Source organism: Lagopus leucura, unplaced genomic scaffold, assembly GCF_019238085.1.
Source record: "Lagopus leucura isolate 7727_CA_CO unplaced genomic scaffold, USGS_WTPT01 Super-Scaffold_100015, whole genome shotgun sequence".
In the NCBI taxonomy this organism is placed as follows: Eukaryota; Metazoa; Chordata; class Aves; order Galliformes; family Phasianidae; genus Lagopus; species Lagopus leucura.
Genome location: NW_024962269.1, coordinates 15,992,269 through 16,012,695, shown reverse-complemented (window position 1 = coordinate 16,012,695; position 20,427 = coordinate 15,992,269). Strand labels below are relative to the sequence as shown.

The window sequence follows — 20,427 nt, the reverse complement described above, 5'->3', positions numbered from 1 at the left end:
GAAGAATTCAAGGACATGGCTATCAAGTTTTACTAGAAAGGAAAATAAATATTGAGGTCAGTTCCCATCAGGACACCGCACACTCAGTCACCTCAGACAGAGGCTCACTGCCCAAGTCACTACACACTGCTGCAATTTAAGGGGTTACTTAGACCAACAGCACCACATCCTGTGTATATAAATACCCCAGGAGCAATACAAAGCCTGGGCATTCAGCTGCACGCATCAGCAGTACAACTCAGTGGGGACTTCCCTGCTAGGATGCATTTGGAGCAAGGCAAAAAGAGGCTTTCTGACCACCTACGTGCAGCTTTTCCAGGTCCAGCTTGAAGTGAAGCAGCCAAAAAGAAATAAAAATGAGATGAGGAAGAGGAGCAAAGCGTTTGTAGCTTTTTTCTCCTTAAGATCCACACAGAGAGCAGAGCCACTGCAGGCACCCACCTGCACCCCCCTCCAGGCCACGAGCTGAGCTTTGAACTACAGAACCACGGCATCCTTAAGGTTGAAAGAGACCTCTGAGATCATCTAGTCCAACCATCCACTACCACCACCACCACCCACTTCTCCTTTACATCCAGCACCAAGCCATCACAGCCACAAGTCCCCACGCCTGGGAATTTTAGGGAATTACAATGAGTTAACTGCAGACTCAAAGCTATTTTTAAACAGCTTCAGCCCTTCTGTCACTGCAGAAGTCCTTACAGCATCAGACTGATGGGACTGCTCAGTCCCCACCACATGACCAGGACTATGGACCGCCTCACCAAGTCCTCAGAAGAAAGAAAAACACACTGAATTCCCCAGCATTTGAATCACTTCAACTTCTGCCAAGAACGGGCCTCCCTCATTACAGTTTCATAATTCTTCAATCCTTTCAGGCTCGCTCAGACACCATTTGGGTAATCATTAACTGTTCCAAGCACTCGGCGCCTGCTCAGTGAGGCTCTGCATGTTTGAGCTTGGCATACGAGACCTTCAGAACTAACAGCTCTGCAGTGTTTCTTTCTGTTAATTAGGCTATTTTGGAAGGAGGAGAGGAAGGAAAGCAATTTCCAGAGGTTAGATGGGATTTTCTTCACACCCTTCCCTCGGGCATCCTTTGAGAGTTAGAACATCACAGCCATCATGGATGTTCCCTAGGAATTGGTCATGGTTCCAGGGATGTCCCCAGTTCCAACACAGCAGCACCCCATGTCTCTGCTGCCATGGAAGGGGCACAGCCCCCCCCAGAAAGTGGTATTAATCATCATCACAGTTCAGTAAGAGACCACAACCCTACTCAGAGCAGCATGGGATGGAGCATCATCAAGCTTAAGAAAACATGACTCGAAACTGGAGGCTGATAGGAGCCACAAATGTTGGATGAATGCCCCAGACGAGAAGGGATGAGGTGAAAGAACAGGTGGAAAAAGTGTCCCTTCCACCCACAGCACAAGGGAAGCACTGGGGCCCCTTCTTTCTCCTCCATTCCAGTTCTCCTCCTACATACTCCTGCCTGCAACACCAGCAGGCTGGGGAGCAAGCAATTTTGTATGACAGCAGCAATGGGCTGTACCAGGAAGGCAACAGGTCAGAGGTCTCCTCCATTTCAGAAAGAAGTAAATGCATAGAAGAGGCAGCTCTAGAAGTCTGTTTAGAAAGGAACCCACCAGCCTGCCTGCATCAGCTCACACTATCTGCTCTCTGCAGCTCCTGGGGAGGATGCAGACCGAGCACTGCACATGCCACAGGGCTGCCACCCAACCTGGCCTTGCAGCACCACGTACAGATGGGGAAGTTCTGAGCGAGCACTTGGTGGCAGATGTAAAGCAGTAGTGAAACTATCAGATCCAAGGACTCCTCACTAGGACCACAGGCTGGATGCTGCCAGCCCACAGCCTCGGGACAGCGGCTCCTCCCAGCACAAACCCCCTCCCACAGATACAATCGTGCCAAACAGTTCCTTAAACAACATCAGATGTTATTTGGGAGGTTGAATAATAGTTCTTGATCTTATGACAATAGTGCCCAGAAGGACTTGGAAAACTCAAAGGGCTTTGAAGCTTTGTGCAATGCACTTAGGACAGCTTCTTCCACAGTGACAGCTCAAAGCACTCCATGTCCCCATCTGACCAGTCTCCCCACACCCAGAGGTGATACTGAGCCATTCACACACCCAACTGAGCACAAAAAAACACAAAGCAAAGCCAGAGCTGAGCAAACACATCACACTTTGGTGTTTTCCTGAGACTGCAAGAAGGTATGGAGATGGAAAACTCCAGCGGCACATCCTTGAGGACATACTTCTTGCTCCTGCCTTGCTTATGTGAGCCACAGGACAGCCTACACAGGGGCTGCTCTGTGAGAAAGCATCAACTTAAAACCTGCAGAGCCCTTTTGCTTTGGGATTATGGAAGCTTGGATGGTGGTTATCCTGGTCTCACCAGTCCCGAAGTCACACTGATGTTACCCAAGGAAGACCTCACTTGGGACATTTCCTCTGCTTCCTGGTCCAGGTTGAGAATACAGTGAGAAAAGTGATTCCAGAAAATATCAGTAGCTGTGATCCCACCCCACAGCCGAAGCAGGAGGCAGGAAAACCAGACAGCAGTGCTTCTCAGAGCTGAATAACAGATATGAGGTCTGTGTTCCCATTAAACTTCCTAAGGAAATGTGGGAGCGAGCTGCCCCATGCCCACCATTTTTGAGCCATTTCAACACAATCCACACAAGGATGAGCAACTACATCAGCCCCTCTGTAGGCTGTGGCACGCCACCTGCATGCACCTCACTGCTCCCACGCAGGCAGGGGCTGCAGCAGAAACCAAGCCCTTGTTGAACAGCATCTCTAAGAAACATCCCAACTTAAATCCAGAGCCTGCATCCTTCCAAACCAACAGAAGACTTTCACCCCACAGCACTTCAGGCACCAGCAGCCTCTCATTCCTTAAGAAACACCACTATTCCTCCCCAAATCTTCATCTCTCCAGCAGCATCCACACTAAGAGCCGCGTTCCCCTCCAGCCCAGCACCCCTCCTGCGTTCTGTGCTCCAAAGCTGACTGCAAGAGTCACATTTTCCCCAGAAATTCCGGGAAATGGGCTCCTGCTTTTAACGAGGAGGTTTTTCTGCTGACTTCCACAGCCAAGCTAATAAAAAATGGGCAGAAATAAGAAACTCCGGCAGAAGGGAGGTGTGGGGGAGGAAGAAGGGGAAGATAGCACTTGTTTGAACCACTCCTAAATAGGAGCAGATAATTAGCCACATATATCCCAGAAAAAAATAGCAACAGTATATGCAGTTGTTGGGAATGCATGCTTTAAGGGTTTTTGCCAAAAATGCCTGCTTTTATTAAAAAGGAATGGCTTCACAAAGGCCCAACTGTAAGAAAGGTTGTAATTTGCCCAAATAAAACTTAATTTGATCCATGAAATAGCTGTGGTTTATTGTGTAATATATGTGCTATGTGTTTTAATTTAATAGAATCCAATATAATTGTAAGCCAGCTGAGTTTCAGAGCAATTTCGGGTTGTTCCCACAGTGCGTATAGCACAGATGCCACTTTGTGCATTGCACCACCACGTTCCTGAATTAGGATATAGGAAGGATTATCCATTGAGCTGTGCTCCATCACACACCAAATGGAACACGGGGCCTCTGAGAACAGCAAAGGAGTTACTTACAGGAAATCACTCTGGATGCTCTGCAGGTAACTGCTGCACCCCCAGCTCTTCTGCAGCCGAACCTATTGCATAGATGGCACTGGGGTCAGCCCTGGGATGCTGAGCTTCCCAACCTAACAGCTGGACATGCCCCATGCTTTACAGGAGGTGATGGTGCTTGACTACGAATTCAAGCAGCATCACCTGCAGCTCACCCCTGCACACCAACAGTGATTTATTTTCTCCCTTGCCACCTCCTGCACAGGGAGGAAGTATTCAGCTTTTAATTATGCATTGAAGACATGCACCCTCAACATTTCTACTGCAGAGATAAAACCCTGAGAAGGATGGTTCAAAGGCTAACAGAGCCTGAAGGACAGTAGCAAACATGGCACAGTAGGACTCCCATAGCACAGGCAGTGTCTAACTTCCAACTGGAAAGAACCTCTGAAACTCATCAAGTTCAGCTCAATTTCAGCCTTTCTTTACAAGAGGAGCTGAATACAGCTGCCTCTAGCATTCACTTCTCTACTCTGGCCAGTAGCAGATCATGTGCTGTTGTAACAGCTGTGAACATCGAGGACAATATACACCTCCAGGATCTACCAGCAGCTACTCCTCACCAGCTCATTGCACACAGTTTTAAAACTCAATGTTGCTCAAATTAAGAGGACCTCATAAACACAGTCCACACACAAAGACCACAGTGACTCAGATCTGTTCTGGGACAGCTACAAATCCAGGACTTAGGTTGCTTTCAGCACTGCAATGTCAACCCAACCCCACAGCAGCACTGCTCCTGTCTGCACCTGCCCCCACCTACAGCTCCTCTACTGAAGGCAGTCATGGAGCCCTGCAATCTGACCACCATATTAAAGCACTTCCATGTCCCACCATGTCCACAGATACTCCATGAACAGTCAGACAGTTCTTGTATAACTCAGAGGACTAAAAGCAAGCTCTATAAGGACATAAGAAGACTCAGGATTGGAGAAAGCACACTTGAGCACACCACTGCTTGGGAGGACAAGACCCCACAACCCAAGCACCAGGGATGAAGTAACCTCATGGCTGACCCAAAAACCTTCCAAAGCAAAGCCAGCACCAACACAGAGCACAGGAGCTCTGGGGCTCCATAGGGAACAGAATCTCACTCCACACACTGCCAGGCCTCAGCCCCACGCAAAACAATGCTTTTACAAAAACTCTCTTGCTTTTACCCATCTTTTCATAAAAAGGGCACAGTCCCACAAAGAACTTATAGTACAAAAACAAAAACAGATCACTTACCATGGGTGTTGAAAAACCATGAACATCTCAGGAGAGAAAGACAGACCTAGAAGCAACCAGAAGCCTTTCAAAAGCACTATAGCTGCAGCCAACCTGTTTTTATAGGGGCTGGGGCAGATGAGCAATTACCAACACCTGGGGAGCACAGCAGGGACCCACAGCCTCGTTAGCTCCCAAGGCTGCCATCCTCTTTCTATTGGAGCTGGGGCAAACGAGCGAGCACCAGCACCTGGGGAGCACAGCTGGGACCCACTGGGTCGTTGGTAGTTGTGAGCTCCAGCAGGGTAAAAAGTTCTCTTTGCAGAAAATGTCTGCTTCTGCCCACCTAAGTTGGTGGAAAATGAGCAGAGTGGTTTATTAATTATAAGTGCTGTAAGGAATGCTAATAGTAGACAGTGCTGCTTGTGGCCCTAAGGCTTCTCTAAAAGGGCTGAAGTTTGAACAGCTACAATGAAGTATTTAAGGGGAGAGATGGGGGTAGAAATGAATACTTGATGTCTTATTTCAGTGCCTCTTGGTCAAATCCTCTTTATTCCCTTTAAAGCCTTACTGTCAGCTGAAATAAAACTCCAGGATTTATTCCTAGGGAAGTGCATGAGTAATAAAAGAAGAAAAATTAAGCACCATCCATAGATTGCACAACGGCAACCCGGAACTTTCAACACGAGAGCCATCCTCTCAATGATGCAAAGCAGGACATCGTGATGGTCGTGGCAGTGCACTGAGGAAGGCAGCAGCACTGGGAAAAGCAGATCAGGTTGCGACTGTTCCTCCAAGTTTAAACGAAGGCAGTGTTTACAGAGCTCTTTCTGAAAGGAAAAAATACCTTAAAAATAACCCTATCCCCAGCTGTATGAAAGTGATACAGTGAGTGATGTAGGTGGTATGGCACAGCACACCAAATTTAAGCCACACGGGATAAAAATTCCCTGCAAAGCTCTTGAAAGCTGGCCTTAAACGATCGTGACATGTTTTGACACCATTCCCTGACAACAATGGCTGTAACACAAACAAAAATTAATGATGTCAGCATTAGCACTGATGCTGCGTGAACTCAACCAATGTGGTCCCAATTACGTATCATTTCAAGTATGGTTATAATTTGAGAAATGATCTGCGGAAACATCATTGCGCCATTCCTGCTCGTGCCTCTCCCCGATGTCTGTGCCAGGTCTGCGCCTTTCCTGTGGGTCCCTTTTCCAAGCCTGGCTCATTTGTGGCTGCTGGAAGAACCCTGAGGTACAGCAGGAGCCATCTTCTGTAAGTTTAGGCCTTGGTTTAGTCGCTGAGTTCTGAGCCACTACGGAGGTCTCATGGCACATCTTTCTCCAGAAGGCTACAAAGCCACTCCCTTGATAATGAAAGCCAAGGTGCTTCTGAAGTCACTGGACTCCAGGAGCAGTAAACACCCATGGATTTGTAATAGAACTCTTAAGACTTGGCAGCACCAGTCACTGGCCAGAAACAATACAGCAAAGAACTTCACTAGTGACACGAGGCCAGGCACTGCCCAACGTACCCATGCTTGCACCATGTCTCCAGGTGAGGATCCACCCAACTCTCAACCACTGAGTGTGTCCAGGAGGCTCCGGAGTCAGTGGGGTGGTACCTGTGGGAGGTGGTCACAAACTGGTCCTACTGGGCAGCCTTTAGGGCCGTCTGCTCTGCTCTTCACACCAGCACTGTGACCCATTGACTTGCACCAACACGAACAGGCACACACCTATTTATCGTGTCTCCATCATCACCGCGTCTCCATCACGCTTTGTCTCATCAGAGCTACGGGAGTTTTCTCTCTCACATTCTGCTTGCTCCCTTCTCTTAAACTGTCCTCATTTTCCTCATTTCCTTCTTCCTGGAGACAACTGCAGCCTGTCAAACACTGACGTACAGCTTTGTAGGGACCTGACTCAGATGGGAGACGGTGGTCACCCTTCTGCAAATCCCACCTGACTGGAGAGTGCCTGAGCAAACGCTGCTCTAAGCTTCAGTCAGGGAATAAAAAGACCAAAAAAGACAAAAAAAAAAAGAAGAAAAAAAAAAAAAAAAAGACAATTAAACCCCCCCCCTATAATGCGAATACTTTATTATCAATGAGTGACTGGTAGTAGCTTTTTGTCTGGGTATTAATAATATTTCAAAAAAACCATACATCAAAATTAGGGCTTTTCTCTCCTATTTTTGCTGTATAATTTTTTTTTTTCTTTAAATCTGTATTGAAAGAATTATATAAGCCAAAGTGCATTTTCTGTTTTTTGTCCATATACACATTGCACCATACATAAATAATTACATTGTAAAAATGACTCCATAATTACAAGTATAATATATATTTTCATATAATATATAAAACTTTATATTAAATCTAGGTAGATGATATTTGGGATAGTCTGTGTCTTTCTTTTTCGTTTTCCTTTTGTCAGAGGCTGACCGTTATCGATTGTTACTGAGCAAGATCTCCAGCCAACACGGGCAAGATGTGATGAACTGTCTGGAGTAACACGGCCCCCAGCCCTTGGCGAAGCTGATCCGCACGCTGTTGGGGTCGTAGGGCCCGTCTGCATAATCCAGCTCTGCAGTGTGCTGCAAGAGGCAGGACTTCTCGTAGTCAAACACCTTGATGGAATAGCCCGGCATCACCTTGCGCACGATCAAAGTCCTACAGTTGGGGATGTCCAGTGTCGGGGAGTTGACGAAGATGGGATGCTCGCTGCGATTGTAAGCCCACACACCGTCCGGTTCTTTGCTGAGTAAAATCCCGTAACCGATTTTACTTCGAGTCCTTCTCACAGTCTCGCTCCTGTTTTCCAGGTTTAGCTGTCCGAGGCAGAAGCCGTTTCCTTGAGGTAGGTCATAAAATATACTGACAGACTGTTCGTACACTGTGTAGAGGCGGCCGACGCGTGTCCGGTGCTCCCAGTAGGCCACGTTGCACCAATGGCTCCTCTTCACGGCATCGGGCGACGTGCTGGCATCTGTGGGGAAAGAACAGCACAGGTCAGGCTTGCTCTGACCACCTCAGTTAGACAGGCATTGAGGACAAATGCATGGCTATTCCCACCCACAAGCTCTGTACACATGAACAGAACTTGAGTTCAGCTCAAGGTTTGTCCTTCAACCCAAAGCTCGTCATCAACTAACATCCTAACCCAAAGCTTGTCCGTAACCCAAAGCTTCTATTACATTATGGCAAATGCCACCAGGAAGGAAGGCTCAAGCAAAGTCTGGTGATTCAGTGGCCCGCTCTCCAGGTCCCATGGAGCTCAACACTTCCTTCTGTCTAATTTACTGCTCAATCCTGCCTCCATATGTCAGAACCCCATGTACTCAAGACTTGCCCCTTTCACAGAATTCATAGAATGGCCTGGGTTGAAAAGGACCACAATGCTCATCCAGTTTCAACCCTTGCTGTGTGCAGGGTCTTCAACCAGCAGACCAGGCTGCCCTGGTCCACATCCAGCCTGGCCTTGAATGCCTCCAGGGATGGAGCATCCACGACCTCCTTGGGCAACCTGTTCCAGCGTGTCCAGCACCCCCTGAGATTCCAGCACCAAAGGCCCATAGTGCCATGACATCCCAACAGCTGCACTATGGCTCAGCCATCCCTGAGCCTGGCAGGTCCCTAAGCTCCTCTGGCATCCCATGGTGCCACACCCTCATTTCCAAAGGCCAACACTCATCAAGCCATGATGCTGGAGATGTCCACGAAATATCTCAATGAATGACCTGGCAGTATCTCCTCTATGCAATATTCTTCAACAGCAATGCAAGCGTTCCCACGGGGAGCGTGAAACTCGAGAAGGCATTTCATGCCAATGGGGAGTAGTTTCTCTGAACTATATATGTCATCCTACAGAACCATTGGAATTCTCTCCAGAACAAGAAATATCTTCTCTTTCTAGGAATTACGTTCAAGGAAGATGGGAGGGACACAGATTGCCAGAAATCTGCTTAGAGCTCACTGCTGTATTTATGGTGCCACCGGAAGGAACATGGGAACCTCAGCTCCGGAGAGGGCGAATTAACCTCTTGCTGGACATTAGCCTCACTCCTACCTCCAGTTAAAAGAAAATTGCTCTTGGATTTCAACAAGGAGCTCTGCAATGAGCCAGCCCTGCATTAAGCTCCCTGACAATATATCACGCGCCTGTGGCCTGCTGACCCCTCTGCATCCGTGCCATCAGCTCCGATTAACTCACACGTGGAGTGATGCCATTATTTTGCTTCAGAGACCCCATTGACGCACAGGATTTCAAGCACATCCCCGCAGCCCCATTTCTTTTCAGGCTCAAATTCCCCTGGAGGGTAATGGGCTCTCCTCCCCATTAGCGATCTTTGAATTAAGCGGCTTTGTTAGAGTTTAACTTGAGTTGTAACTGTGCAAATTTAAGGGGAGGGAGGTGGGGTCACTGGGCAAGCAAGGAGGCAGCAAAGCTGGCGGGATGCCCTTGGCCGTGGGCAATGCTCATGGTCCCCAACCAAGCCCACCATATGGTCCAAACCTCCTCTAAAATGCCAGACCCCATTCTTTCTCCCCACTGCCTGCTGCAACTATTTTTAAAGCCCCATATGGGTGCCAACAGCCCCATTCTGATGTGTGTTATCTCCAGAACCGGGAAAGAAATCCTGCAGCAGTAACAGACTTCAGCCCTGCTGGGAAAAGTTTACTTGCATTTATGTCCAACTGCCACACAGAACAAAAACATCAGCTCTGCCCCCTAATACTGGAGCTGATGTGCTGTGCCTCCTGAAGCCATGGGAAAATGCGTGCCCTGCAGCTAAGCCCTACAGAGATGGCCAAGATAAAGGAGGACCACGCTTCAGGTGGGCTCTATTTAGGGACACTGAGGTTCAATATCAAAACACCCCCCAGAAAGTGATGCACCCAAGCACCAGTAACACGTGGCAAAGCATTAAGGGAATGACAGGTCACCCATTTCCCTCAGGGGCTGGAAACCATTCACTGCCATGCTGCAATAAGTTCCTCCAAACGCCGCCCTCTGCTTACAACAAAGATCAGCCAACACAAAGGTTTTTCCTATTTCTTACTCTTTAGATAACAGCTATCATTTCCTTCTCCATCCCAGATATCTTTGGCTGCCCAAGTGAACAACTCAATGCTCTCAACAGGGTAATGATTGGCAACTGCAGGATCGATGTGTCATATCCATGCTCATCAATTAATTGATGCTCGTCAGTGCTGGATGGATCTGACTCTTGCGAAAATACATCATGCTGCCTTGCAAAGCACCAGCCACGGGAACAAGGAGGTTTAGAGGAGCAGAGTCACATCTAATTCTGGATTAGAAAACACCAGATTCCTTGTGCCCACGTGATGCACTGAGATCTGGTGACAAAAGGTTTTGAAGTCTTTGTGCAGCACTTCTACAGCAGTTGCAAAAACTACATTTACCAAACTGATGGCATTATCACAGATCTGACCCCAAGAGACTTACTGAGCTAAACGTTCCTGAAGCAAAACTGTCCTCGGCCACATCTGCACAACCCTCTGAAACGAAGAGCTTGGCATGGATGAAAACCAGGAGCAACCCTTGGTCTACCACCATGCAGATGTCAAAGTGCTTTGCTCTTTAGAAAGCAAGTAATCCCACATTTTGAAACATTTGCAGAGTTTCTAACTGATGAGAACAGCAGGACAGCAGGCAGGAAAGGTGCTGAGCACCCAAATTTCACCAGCAGGTACATCGTAACACAATCACCCTTCTGCTGGAACGTAAGATAGCTGAGCTGCCCCCAATACCACTCCCAAACCCTTCCCAAATGCCAAATGTTGCTGCTGTTCCATCCAAGTGTTGCTGGAGGGGCCATAGATGAACTTGGAACGTTTCATCTGGGGCCCAAAGGCTGGTAGCAATTACTGAGCTCTGCATTTGCTTAACCTCCCAGCCTCCACGGAGCCCCACATGCCCATCAGGTAGGGAGGTTTTCTTTTCTCACCCCACTTTTTAGAAACTCCCACTTTGTCTCCAAATTTCCTTTCCTTTACGAATGAGGTAACTTCAAAACTCAGGTTTCCCCATCAGTTGAATTAATTAGGGGAGTAGAATTGTAAAATCATTAAGGCTGGAGAAGACCACTGGGATCACCAGGTCCAACCTCAACCCCCCCCCACCCCCACATGTCCCTCCCTAGACCATACCCCAGTGGTTCCCATGGTGTTTTGTGAATTAAGGTACCCAGCAGGGGAGTGCAAAGCAGGAGGGAAGCAGCACCTATGCTACAGGAACATCTGCCTTTGGGTGTCCCCAAAGTGCCACATCTGCTTTCCAGGAATTGGCAAACATTTTGGTAAAGACGCTGATATATCACGTGCTCAAACCAGGGAAAGGCTTTTAATACCTTGAGTTTCAATGCATCTAAACTATGAGATGCTTTATTAGTGCACAAATAAAACACTCTGAGAAGAAATCATTCGGTCTCATTGGAGAAGCTCTGCCCCAAGGACCCTCCTGGTGCCGGGCTGGGTTCCTCACCTCCTTTTATCTCCTGGTGCACTCAAAACAAACCCTGGGAAGATGAACTCATCTTACAGCCCTGACATAAAGCAAGCACTTTAGCAAGCCCCTCGTACAAGGGGGCCTGCACTGTGTCTTATCCGCTGCCAAGTATTAGTTTCCCCTCCAGCTATTAGCCGCTACCACTCAGCAGACAGCAGGGGCGGCCGGCAGAAAAGCAAGCCCTCTGCAATTTAAATAAATATTCCATTTTTCCTCCTCTTTTTCCACGCTGCCCTTTATGCAAAGACTAGAAAACACACATTTTTTTTTTTCTTTCCTCCTTCTCTGGAACAGAGGCGTGCTTGTTGCCCCTCTTTTTGAAGAAAGAAAAACATTTTAGTCCTGCCGTGCCTCCCTCGATGGTACACACCACATTTCTAACAACTATCATTGTAGGCAGCTCCAACTCACAGCTACATTTTGGCTGGCGTCAGGGCTATCTCCCCCATCAAAGCCACCTCCATCGATCCCATGCACAGACTCAAACTCTGGCTCTTGTTTACTCATGGGCTCGTTCCTCCCAGTCACCATTTCCTCTGTTGCAGCACTGCCCTGCAGCAGGCACATCCAGAAGGAAATTCAAACAATCTGAGATTAGAAAAACAAGATAGGAAGCGAGACGGGGGAATCAAAACCAGAACTTCATGGGGAAATGGTCTCAGGCAAATGGGAGCCAGGTAGGAGAAGGCATGCAGAAAGCAAATGCTGCGCTTGCTCCCTGCTGAGCGTGGAGGTAAACAAGATAAGTGGAGGTGTGGGGTGTTTGTCAGCACATGAAGCCACTCAGACAATTCAAAGCAGTTTGTTAAAGAGAAAAACAGAAAGATGGTTATTCCACAACACAACACAGCGCAGTCTCTGCCCGCTGCATGATGCTGCACTTAAGGGCAGGATGGGAACCATGGGCAGAGCAGGTGAGCCACTGAAACATTGACCCACCAACCCTGCTGCATCAGCCCTTGGTGACAACAGGGCCTCAATGATACATGGCTGCAAATAAGAGAAGAGGGGTGAAAAAGGATGTGGTGCCCCAGCGGCCCCAAGTACCACCCAGCAGCACGCCATGGTATTCTGTTCACTTACTGCTTTGAGCAACATTCCTATTTTTGCACCAATTCCTCATGAAACAGCCCTGAATCACACAGGTTGGTTTTTCAAATGCAGCCCACCAAGAGCAGCAGCCTCCCCTCCATGGCATCGTTTGTGGCTTGTTCAAAACACGTTGGCAGGTCACCCAAGGAGAGGAACTCATGCAAAGAAAATTCTCTGCGAGCTCCAAACACGCTGGTGACTCCAAGCATGTCTGGGCACCTGGAGAAGCCCAGCTGGCTGCTGAGGGGACGAAGCAGGACAATCACACGTGTCATAGGACTCTGCTTGTGTCCCACCTTCACATCCCACCTCTTTGCAGCGCTCCTGAATCACTCACTCCCATGGCCCCATGGCTCAAGCACACCTGATGCCCAATGGCCAAGATCTTCCCACCACTTTTATGAGCCCTATCAGATACAAATTCAGCCTTCTTTCCTGCAGCCCAGGAGCATGTTTGTAGCCCAGCACATGGCAGGAGGATGGCTCACTGTGAACGAGGTCCAGATAAAAAGCCTGGCACAAGGAACACACACATTTCCCAAAAAGCTTTTAACAGTTCACTGGGGAGCCATCAGCTCAAAGCCCTGATTAATGCCCTTAGAAACAAGCTCCTGGGGTAAGGAAGAGGTTAAAACTTTCCACAGCATAAATGGAATTTTTATGGCCCTGCAAAGAAGAAAAAAAAAAAAAAAATTAATTGTCAATCTGCCCCTGCAAAGCTCACAACCATTCTCGCTAAGCCAATATACTTAAAATACCTCAGCCTTACAAGTTTCAGCTGGAATGTGTCACCCAGCCCCCTGCGAGCCCACAGCTGCAGCCAGCAGCAGAACAGGATGCCCAGGCTGGGACAGCCCTTGTGCCAACTGTTCTGTCTGCCCATCCCTCGCTGGGATCACTGGGGTGGGATTCTGAAGACAATTTCCCAACTTTTCGTGCTCCATGTCTTGGCTAGCAGCTGCTTCATCGGCCCCCAGGAGCACTCCAATGTTGGCTCTACCATACGTATGTAAAGCGATGGCCAAAGTTCACCTGCAAACGGATGGAGGCAGCCATCCCACAGTGATTCTGTAGCATCTGAGGTATGGAGGCAGCAGGTCTGTTCCCAACAGAAGACTACATGAGAACAAGGGCATCTCCATCCCTTTCTGGATGAGTCAAGAAGCTACTGGAAGACAAAGAGCAGCACAATGGGAGAAGGCAGCTGGGTGGGAGAAGGAGGTTGGACGGCTGTCAGCTTCTTCCTGCACCTTTCTCCTTCATGTCCAGAATCACTGAAGAGTGTTTGAATATCCCAGCTTTAACCAAGACAAACTCACTCCCTGGAGAGGTCTCCAGCCAACAGCTACAGGGACAGCACGCTACACCTTCCCTATGTTAAAACCACCAAACTCTCTGCCAGGCTGCTGGTTTGCAAGGCTGGCAGAGATACAGAGGTTCAGCCTTGTTTACGCCCATAATAAAATAAGAGTGTGATCTGCTATCGTGATTCATCCAGTGTCACCACCATCATGGCCAAAAGGGTCCCAGCTCCTCCATCCCCAGCAGGAGGTCCTGGTGATCTCCTCTTCCTCCTGCAGCCCTTACCTTGGACCAGAGCTTTGGTGCCCCCCAGCCTCTTTCATGAGCCGATTTCATTTGTTAACCCAGCAGATGATTAACTCAGAAGAACACTTGCGCTGGGTTAATTAATTAAATTAGTTCAAAAAATAGGGTCTGGCGGGCAATGGAGCCAGTGCATGAGGCGCGTGGAGAGGGCTGGGGGGAAGGGGGGACATTTCCATGGCAGCCCGAGAAACAAAAGCAACACAGGACAGGAGCCAATGCCAAGAATGGGGATGAAAACAATTTTCTCTGCATAAAAGAAACCACTCTGTAAAATCATCAGCTCATGCTAATTTCTTATCCTTCAAAGAAAAGCACATGCCATGTTTAGTTCTGCCCTGAAATTCTTAAGCATCATTGGTTATTTTCAAGCTAAACTCTAGTGGTTTCTCTCCGATGCATGCTCTCTGTCCATGAAATATGCACTCCAGACTATGCTTTAAGGTATTTCAACCGGTTGGGGTTTTTTTTTTCCATTTTCCACCTTCCCTGCACAGTTTGCAAAGGTCTTTTCAGCCAAAGGTGAAAAAAACTAAAAAGCAAAAAAAAAACAAAACAAAAAGAAAACCCCCAAACCCACCATTTAGAAGCACCACTCGTGTTTTTTTCACTGATGTTTTTATGCATCACTTCGGAAGGGAATGTTTTGGGAGACTGTGGTGATGTCTTTGGGTCCAATGTAACCTCAGCTCCCGCGCTGTGCACGTGGCCGCGCCGTGCCTGGCACGCAGGGCTCAGCACAACAATGTAAATACCTCTTCAAAAGCAGCCCAAAACGTAATCACCTGCAGTTGCTGCCAATTATGAAAGCACCTGACCTGTCATCAGCTGAAATTTGGCTCAGGTTCCCCCCTCTTTTGGAAGCCAGCCCTGGGTACGTCCGAGCCCTGCAAAGTCCCAGGTTTAGGGGCTGCTCTCTCCCACTCTCCCACACAATCATTCATTTGCTGAAAGCCTTCCCACTCCTGCCCAGTAGGGGCTGGCTTTTTCTTTTGCTGGGTGCAGCACAGAATGCACTCAAATGAGGGTAAAAGCCTCATACCTGAGAGCCTTTGGTAGGAAAGGGTCTGAGAGGCTGTGACTAAGAAATGGGGAAAAGAAAATCCCTTTTTTCACTCTTGGTTTCAGCACTTGCAAGTTTTCCTCTTCTTCAAATGACCACAGATGCCAAATTGGGCAGATCCTGAGCGCTGCTGAGCTCTGCTCACTTTCAAACCCATTTCTGCTGCTGGCTTTGAGGTTGGCAATGTCAGAGCAGCTCCTGGTGCTCTCAAAGATCCCCAGCAATGCTCCTAGGGAGAATCATCCACTCTATAGCCAGAGCTGGAAACTGCTGCGACGCAGAGCATCCCACAGAACAGACTGGAAAAGGGCGTTCATGAATAATAATAGTTTTTGCTTGTGGAGCAGTTTCACTCAAGAGCTTCAAAGCACTTTAAAAGCAAGAACTAATTACTAGGTTCCTCTGAAGAGAAATGGGAATAGCTTTCCTCTGTTGTGCCCCCCAGGCAGAGCCCACAGCTCCATGACCGGTTCCGAGTGCTGCCCACTTCCCAGCAGCACCAAACCAGGGGCTTTCCAGCCACAACAGCTGTGGCATTGGGTCATGGAGCTGCTTTGGGGAGCTGGATGCTGATGTGCTGAAAGCACTAGAGCAATGAGAGCCTGAGGATGCTCCAACCTCCCACTGCCCACACTCACTATAATGCCTGCAGCACCCGCACAGCTGCAGGACCGTGCTGGATGCTGGATGCACAACCCTCTGCCATTACACATTGGAGATTGGAGCTCGATGATTTTTAAGGTCCCTTCCAGCCTAAACCATTCCATAACTCTATGCCTAAAGAAGAAAACCAGTGGATATTTTCAAGAAAGGTGTTTTTTTGGATCCTCTTTCTGACTGATGGATGCCTACACCTGGCCATCCTGCATAAGTCACACGAGGCAAAATCCATCTCCCACCATCACCAGCCCTATACTGCAGCTCAGCTCCTTCCCTTCCCAAAATCTGCTCTTTCCAGGAGGTCAAAGCCCAATGGTTCCCCAACCTTGGTCTCCTGGGCCCCCAAAATGCAAACAAGCTGAGATCTATGGGCCAGAATTCTTGCACGGGATGTGGCAAACAAAGCCAGATGCCAATGCAACAGCTTTGCCGTGCTTTTCTGCTTTTCCGAAACAGAAATAATGGGGATACTTCCCATGGAGGAGAACTAAAGCAAAACCAAAGCAAACATCAATCCTGGCTTTATTTTAAGAGCCTGCAACTGTGCTGCAGTGTGAGTGCAGCCTCGGTCCACTCCACCTCTATCACTGTGACGTCTGCAAGCAAACTGGGGATATGGAAAAAAAGCCAAACCAAGTGTTTTCCTCCCAATGGGCTGGGAAAGAGCTGCTGGAAGCAGCGTTTGGCCCTGCACAGCCCCCAGGTCCCAACCCAGGACCAGTGGGAGAAGAAAAACCTCTGTTTTTCCCTCAAAATCTGATGCTGTGAGCCCCACGTCCCACCCCACCTTCTGTCCTCAAAAGGGCTCTGGTTTTCACTTCCCTGCAACCTTCTTAATTCCCCCCAGCAGCCTTTATATAGGTTGCTAGTTTTTTTTTTTTTTTCTTTTTTTTTTCCAGTGCCCTTACATATATGGGAACCAGGCAGGGGCTGAGAGTGGAATGGAAATTCAGGCTTTGTTCTCACTGGCCGAAGCCCAAGATCGTTCCCCAGATAAAGCTCCCAGCCTTGCTGGCTGAGCCAGCCTCACCAGACCGGGCCTCCTCTCCTCTCATCTCCTCTCACAGTTTTTTGCTGCAGAACTGAAAGATCCAGGGTGCCTCTGTTTTGCAAGGAAACAACCCCTGCTGTGTACGAGCTGGAGGGATAAAACCTGCCAGGAAGGTGCCGGGGCTGTTATCTGCTGGAGATAAACACAAAGCAATGGCCATGCGGACGGCTCCTGCCCTCCCTCACCCACACGCTGGCGCAGGGAGGGACGTGCAGAGGGCTGCGTGCGTTGTGTCTGCACCCACACAGCCAGATTTTCCGATAGCCGCTTCATGGATTGATGTGTAAACATTTTCTGGGGCCATTCCAGCCCTTCCCTGCAGTTAGCAGCTCGCTCCACCAACATGCTCGTGGCCAGCATCCATAGGCTCTCGCTCCCACTTCAAGCAAAGACTAAACAATGACTCAAGCATCTCAGGATCTGCGCTCTGTGCTGGTCCCTCATCCCAGCGGCCAGGCAGCAGGGCTGCTCCTGTCTCCCATGTCATGAAACCCACAATGCTGGCAGTATTGCAGCAGCACAGCGAGAGCCTCCCTGAGTCCCCGAAGGCATCTCCTGGAGATGTCCCATCCCTCACCGAGGGTTTACGCAGGGTGAGTGGAGGTGACTCACTCTCATTACCCTGCCTGGCCACGCAGGACTTGTTTTTGTTACAGAAAACCACAGTTTCTTTAAAGAAAAAAAAAAAAAAATATATATATATATATATAATATATATATATAAATAAATAAAGAATAAACCAAACAAAATACACACAAGTCAGTGGGATGAATCCTGTCCTGCCGCACGAATCCCAGCCACCCTAATACTCCTGCTTGCCTCTGAATGGTCAAACGTGGCCAGGAGATGCTGCAGTGGAAGGGGTGTGCTGCATCGAGCACCACTATCACTGATACCCCCATTACCCTCATTTTAGGGGAAAAAACAGAAAAAGAGCAGGTCAGGCTGTTTGGTAAATCAAAGAGGGAGATTATCAGTGCATGGGAGTGCTTCATTATAGTTAATGAGCTCAAGAATGCACGCCCCACACTCAGCCTAGTGCTAATGGAGGAATGCAGAATACTTCTCCCCTCTGGGGAAATGGAGCTATAAAGTGAGGCTTTTGGGGGGAAATGCATTAAAAACACAGCCTGTCAACCACTGCAGAGACTCACTGCTCCTTCTGTTCCCCTGGAGTTCATCTATACAAAATATTAACTTGGATGTAAAGAAACCCCGGCTCAAAACCGCCTGAAGAATGAGAGTGTAAAATCAGACTTGGATTTTTTGCAGAAATGCATTCACAGAGCAGCAGATTTTCAGCTCTTTCCTCCTTTGAATCGTTTTGCTCATTATTGCAACACTTCAGACTGTTTGTGATGGGGAGGAGCAACACGGGAAGCCTCAGCCTTAAACCTCAGCCCTTGCATGGCACAAACAAACCACTCTATGCACGCTAAAAATTCTGTCGTGTTGCTGTGCTCGAATCCTTAAACTGTTAAAAATAGGAAAGAAACTGCACAGTTCACATATTTTATAAAGCTGGGTTAAATCAACATCTGCAAAAAATATCCCCGTTAAACGAAATAGCAGGATTTCATTAAGTAAATTGCAAGTTGGCAAAAATTCTGAAAGAAAGGGAAAAAGCCACAGCCAGCCCCATAATTTAAACCTTATTTTAACTGTGACTGCATGACTGCAAAAGGCTGCATTTCCAAAGGGAGGAAAAAAACAACGTTTAAAAGCGAGGCCTCTGCTGCCCACCTCAGCAGTACCTTTGGGGCCAGCACCCACCCCATGCTGGGTACCAGTGGTTCAGGATGCTGGAGCAGGCAGGAAGCAGGCAGGGCCATCGCCTGCCCTCCCGGCCACTTTTCCAAACCTGCCAAGCGCCTTTCCTGCCCGGAGTGACTCACTTGGGATAGGCTGTGCTCTTCCCACAGCTCTGGCCAAAAAAAATCCCCTGTGAGAGGGAGCCCTGCAGGGACCTGGGGGTCTCAGGTTCACCTAGCTCAATGTGACCCCAGCATGGCACCAATCCAAGCACTGACAGGGAGAAATCTAATGTCCCACCCAAAAGCTTCCACGTTCAAGGAATTAACCTGGCCACATGACAGCAACTGGCAAAACGTGGCATCCAGTGCACGCTGAGCCCCTCTGCTCTGGAAATAACAGCTCACGGGGCTAAAAGCCTCGAAACAAAACCTAGGAACAACAGGCCCGATAGGCAGAGTTGGAGCAAAAGACAAGAGCTTTCACAGAAGGCACAATTCTTTTCTTGCAACATTTTGGCTCTGCTGTTTTTCCTGGCATGGTGAGGCTGCAGTTATTTTGAAGGGCTGTTTGCTGCACACGGAGCCCAGAAAGCAGCGACCTGATTTCCTTTTGGGTCTAAACATCCGTTTGCTGTGCAAGCAGGAGGCAAATAAATGAAATGTGCATCTTGGGAAGTGCTGCTGGGGAGCACCCGTGAGGAGCTGCCAGCACCAGGGCTAGGATGAAAGGGGCAGCACTGCTCAACTGCACCGAGCAAAGCAATCTGATGGCAAAAGGAACATGCACCATGGGGAAACTGCAAGGCAAAGCAGGCAGGGAGCTGAGTGCTACAGAGCCTGCCCCAGGGCATGGCCCAGTGTGATCCAGTTCTGCTCTGCCTGGGGCAGCCCAGCCCAGGGCACTGCACCTGGTTTGGGTGCTGCAATGTAGGGAGGATGGAAAGCTATGAGTAAGCTTCCGAAGGAAGGGCAATAAAGATGGGGAAGGATCTGGAGGGCAAGGCATGTGAGGAGCAGCTGAGGTCCCTTGGTTTGTTCAGCCCTGAGGATGCCTCATGGCACCCTACACCTCCATCACAGCCCTACAGCTCCATCATCCATTCAAGGAGGCTGTGGATGCCCCATCCCTGGAGGCATTAAGGCCAGGCTGGATGTGGCTCTGGGCAGCCTGGTCTAATGGTTGGTGACCCTGCACATAGCAGGGGGTTGAAACCCGATGATCATCTTGGTCCTTTTCAACCCAGGCCATTCTATGATTCTACAATCATGGCCCTACAGCCTCCTCCCCATGGCAGCCTGCAGCCACAAGGTCTACAAGCCACAGCCAAAGCTGCTGCTGGAGGTGCAGTTTCCCACCTGGGCTGCCCCTGTCCCCACTCCCTGGGCACAGAACCCATTTGGAATGCCCACTCCTCATCCATCACCTCCTCCCAGCCCAGGCCAGGCCAGCCCACTGCCATCCTTCTACATTTCCTGGCTTTGGAGGATGCAAGCCAGGCCATTAACGTTATTTATAGGTTCCTGTGCATGAATTTCCAGTTGTTTGTCTGCTTAAAAACAGTGAAGTGAAAAAAACAAGAGAAGAAATTCCTGGAGGTCAGACGATTAGAAAAAGGAAAAAAAAAGCAAAAAAAAAAAAGCACATGGCTGTGGTCTGATGGGCCCAATGCAACAGCAGCAGCTCCTTCAGAGACATAACAGAATTTCCTTAAATGCTTGTTCTGTAAATATTTAAGCTACTTTATAAGATTT

The 20,427-nt window shown here is 48.7% G+C and overlaps 1 protein-coding gene across 1 annotated transcript in view; it reads right to left on the bottom strand.

The window, feature by feature from the left end:
* Positions 1–7,000: 7,000 nt before the first annotated feature.
* The window catches only part of SMAD6 (SMAD family member 6), a 28,185-nt gene continuing 14,758 nt past the window's right edge, over positions 7,001–20,427 (bottom strand). The window contains 1 exon segment of the mRNA XM_042875888.1: positions 7,001–7,906. Within this exon segment, the coding sequence (XP_042731822.1) occupies positions 7,365–7,906 (542 nt within the window). The 3' untranslated portion in view covers positions 7,001–7,364.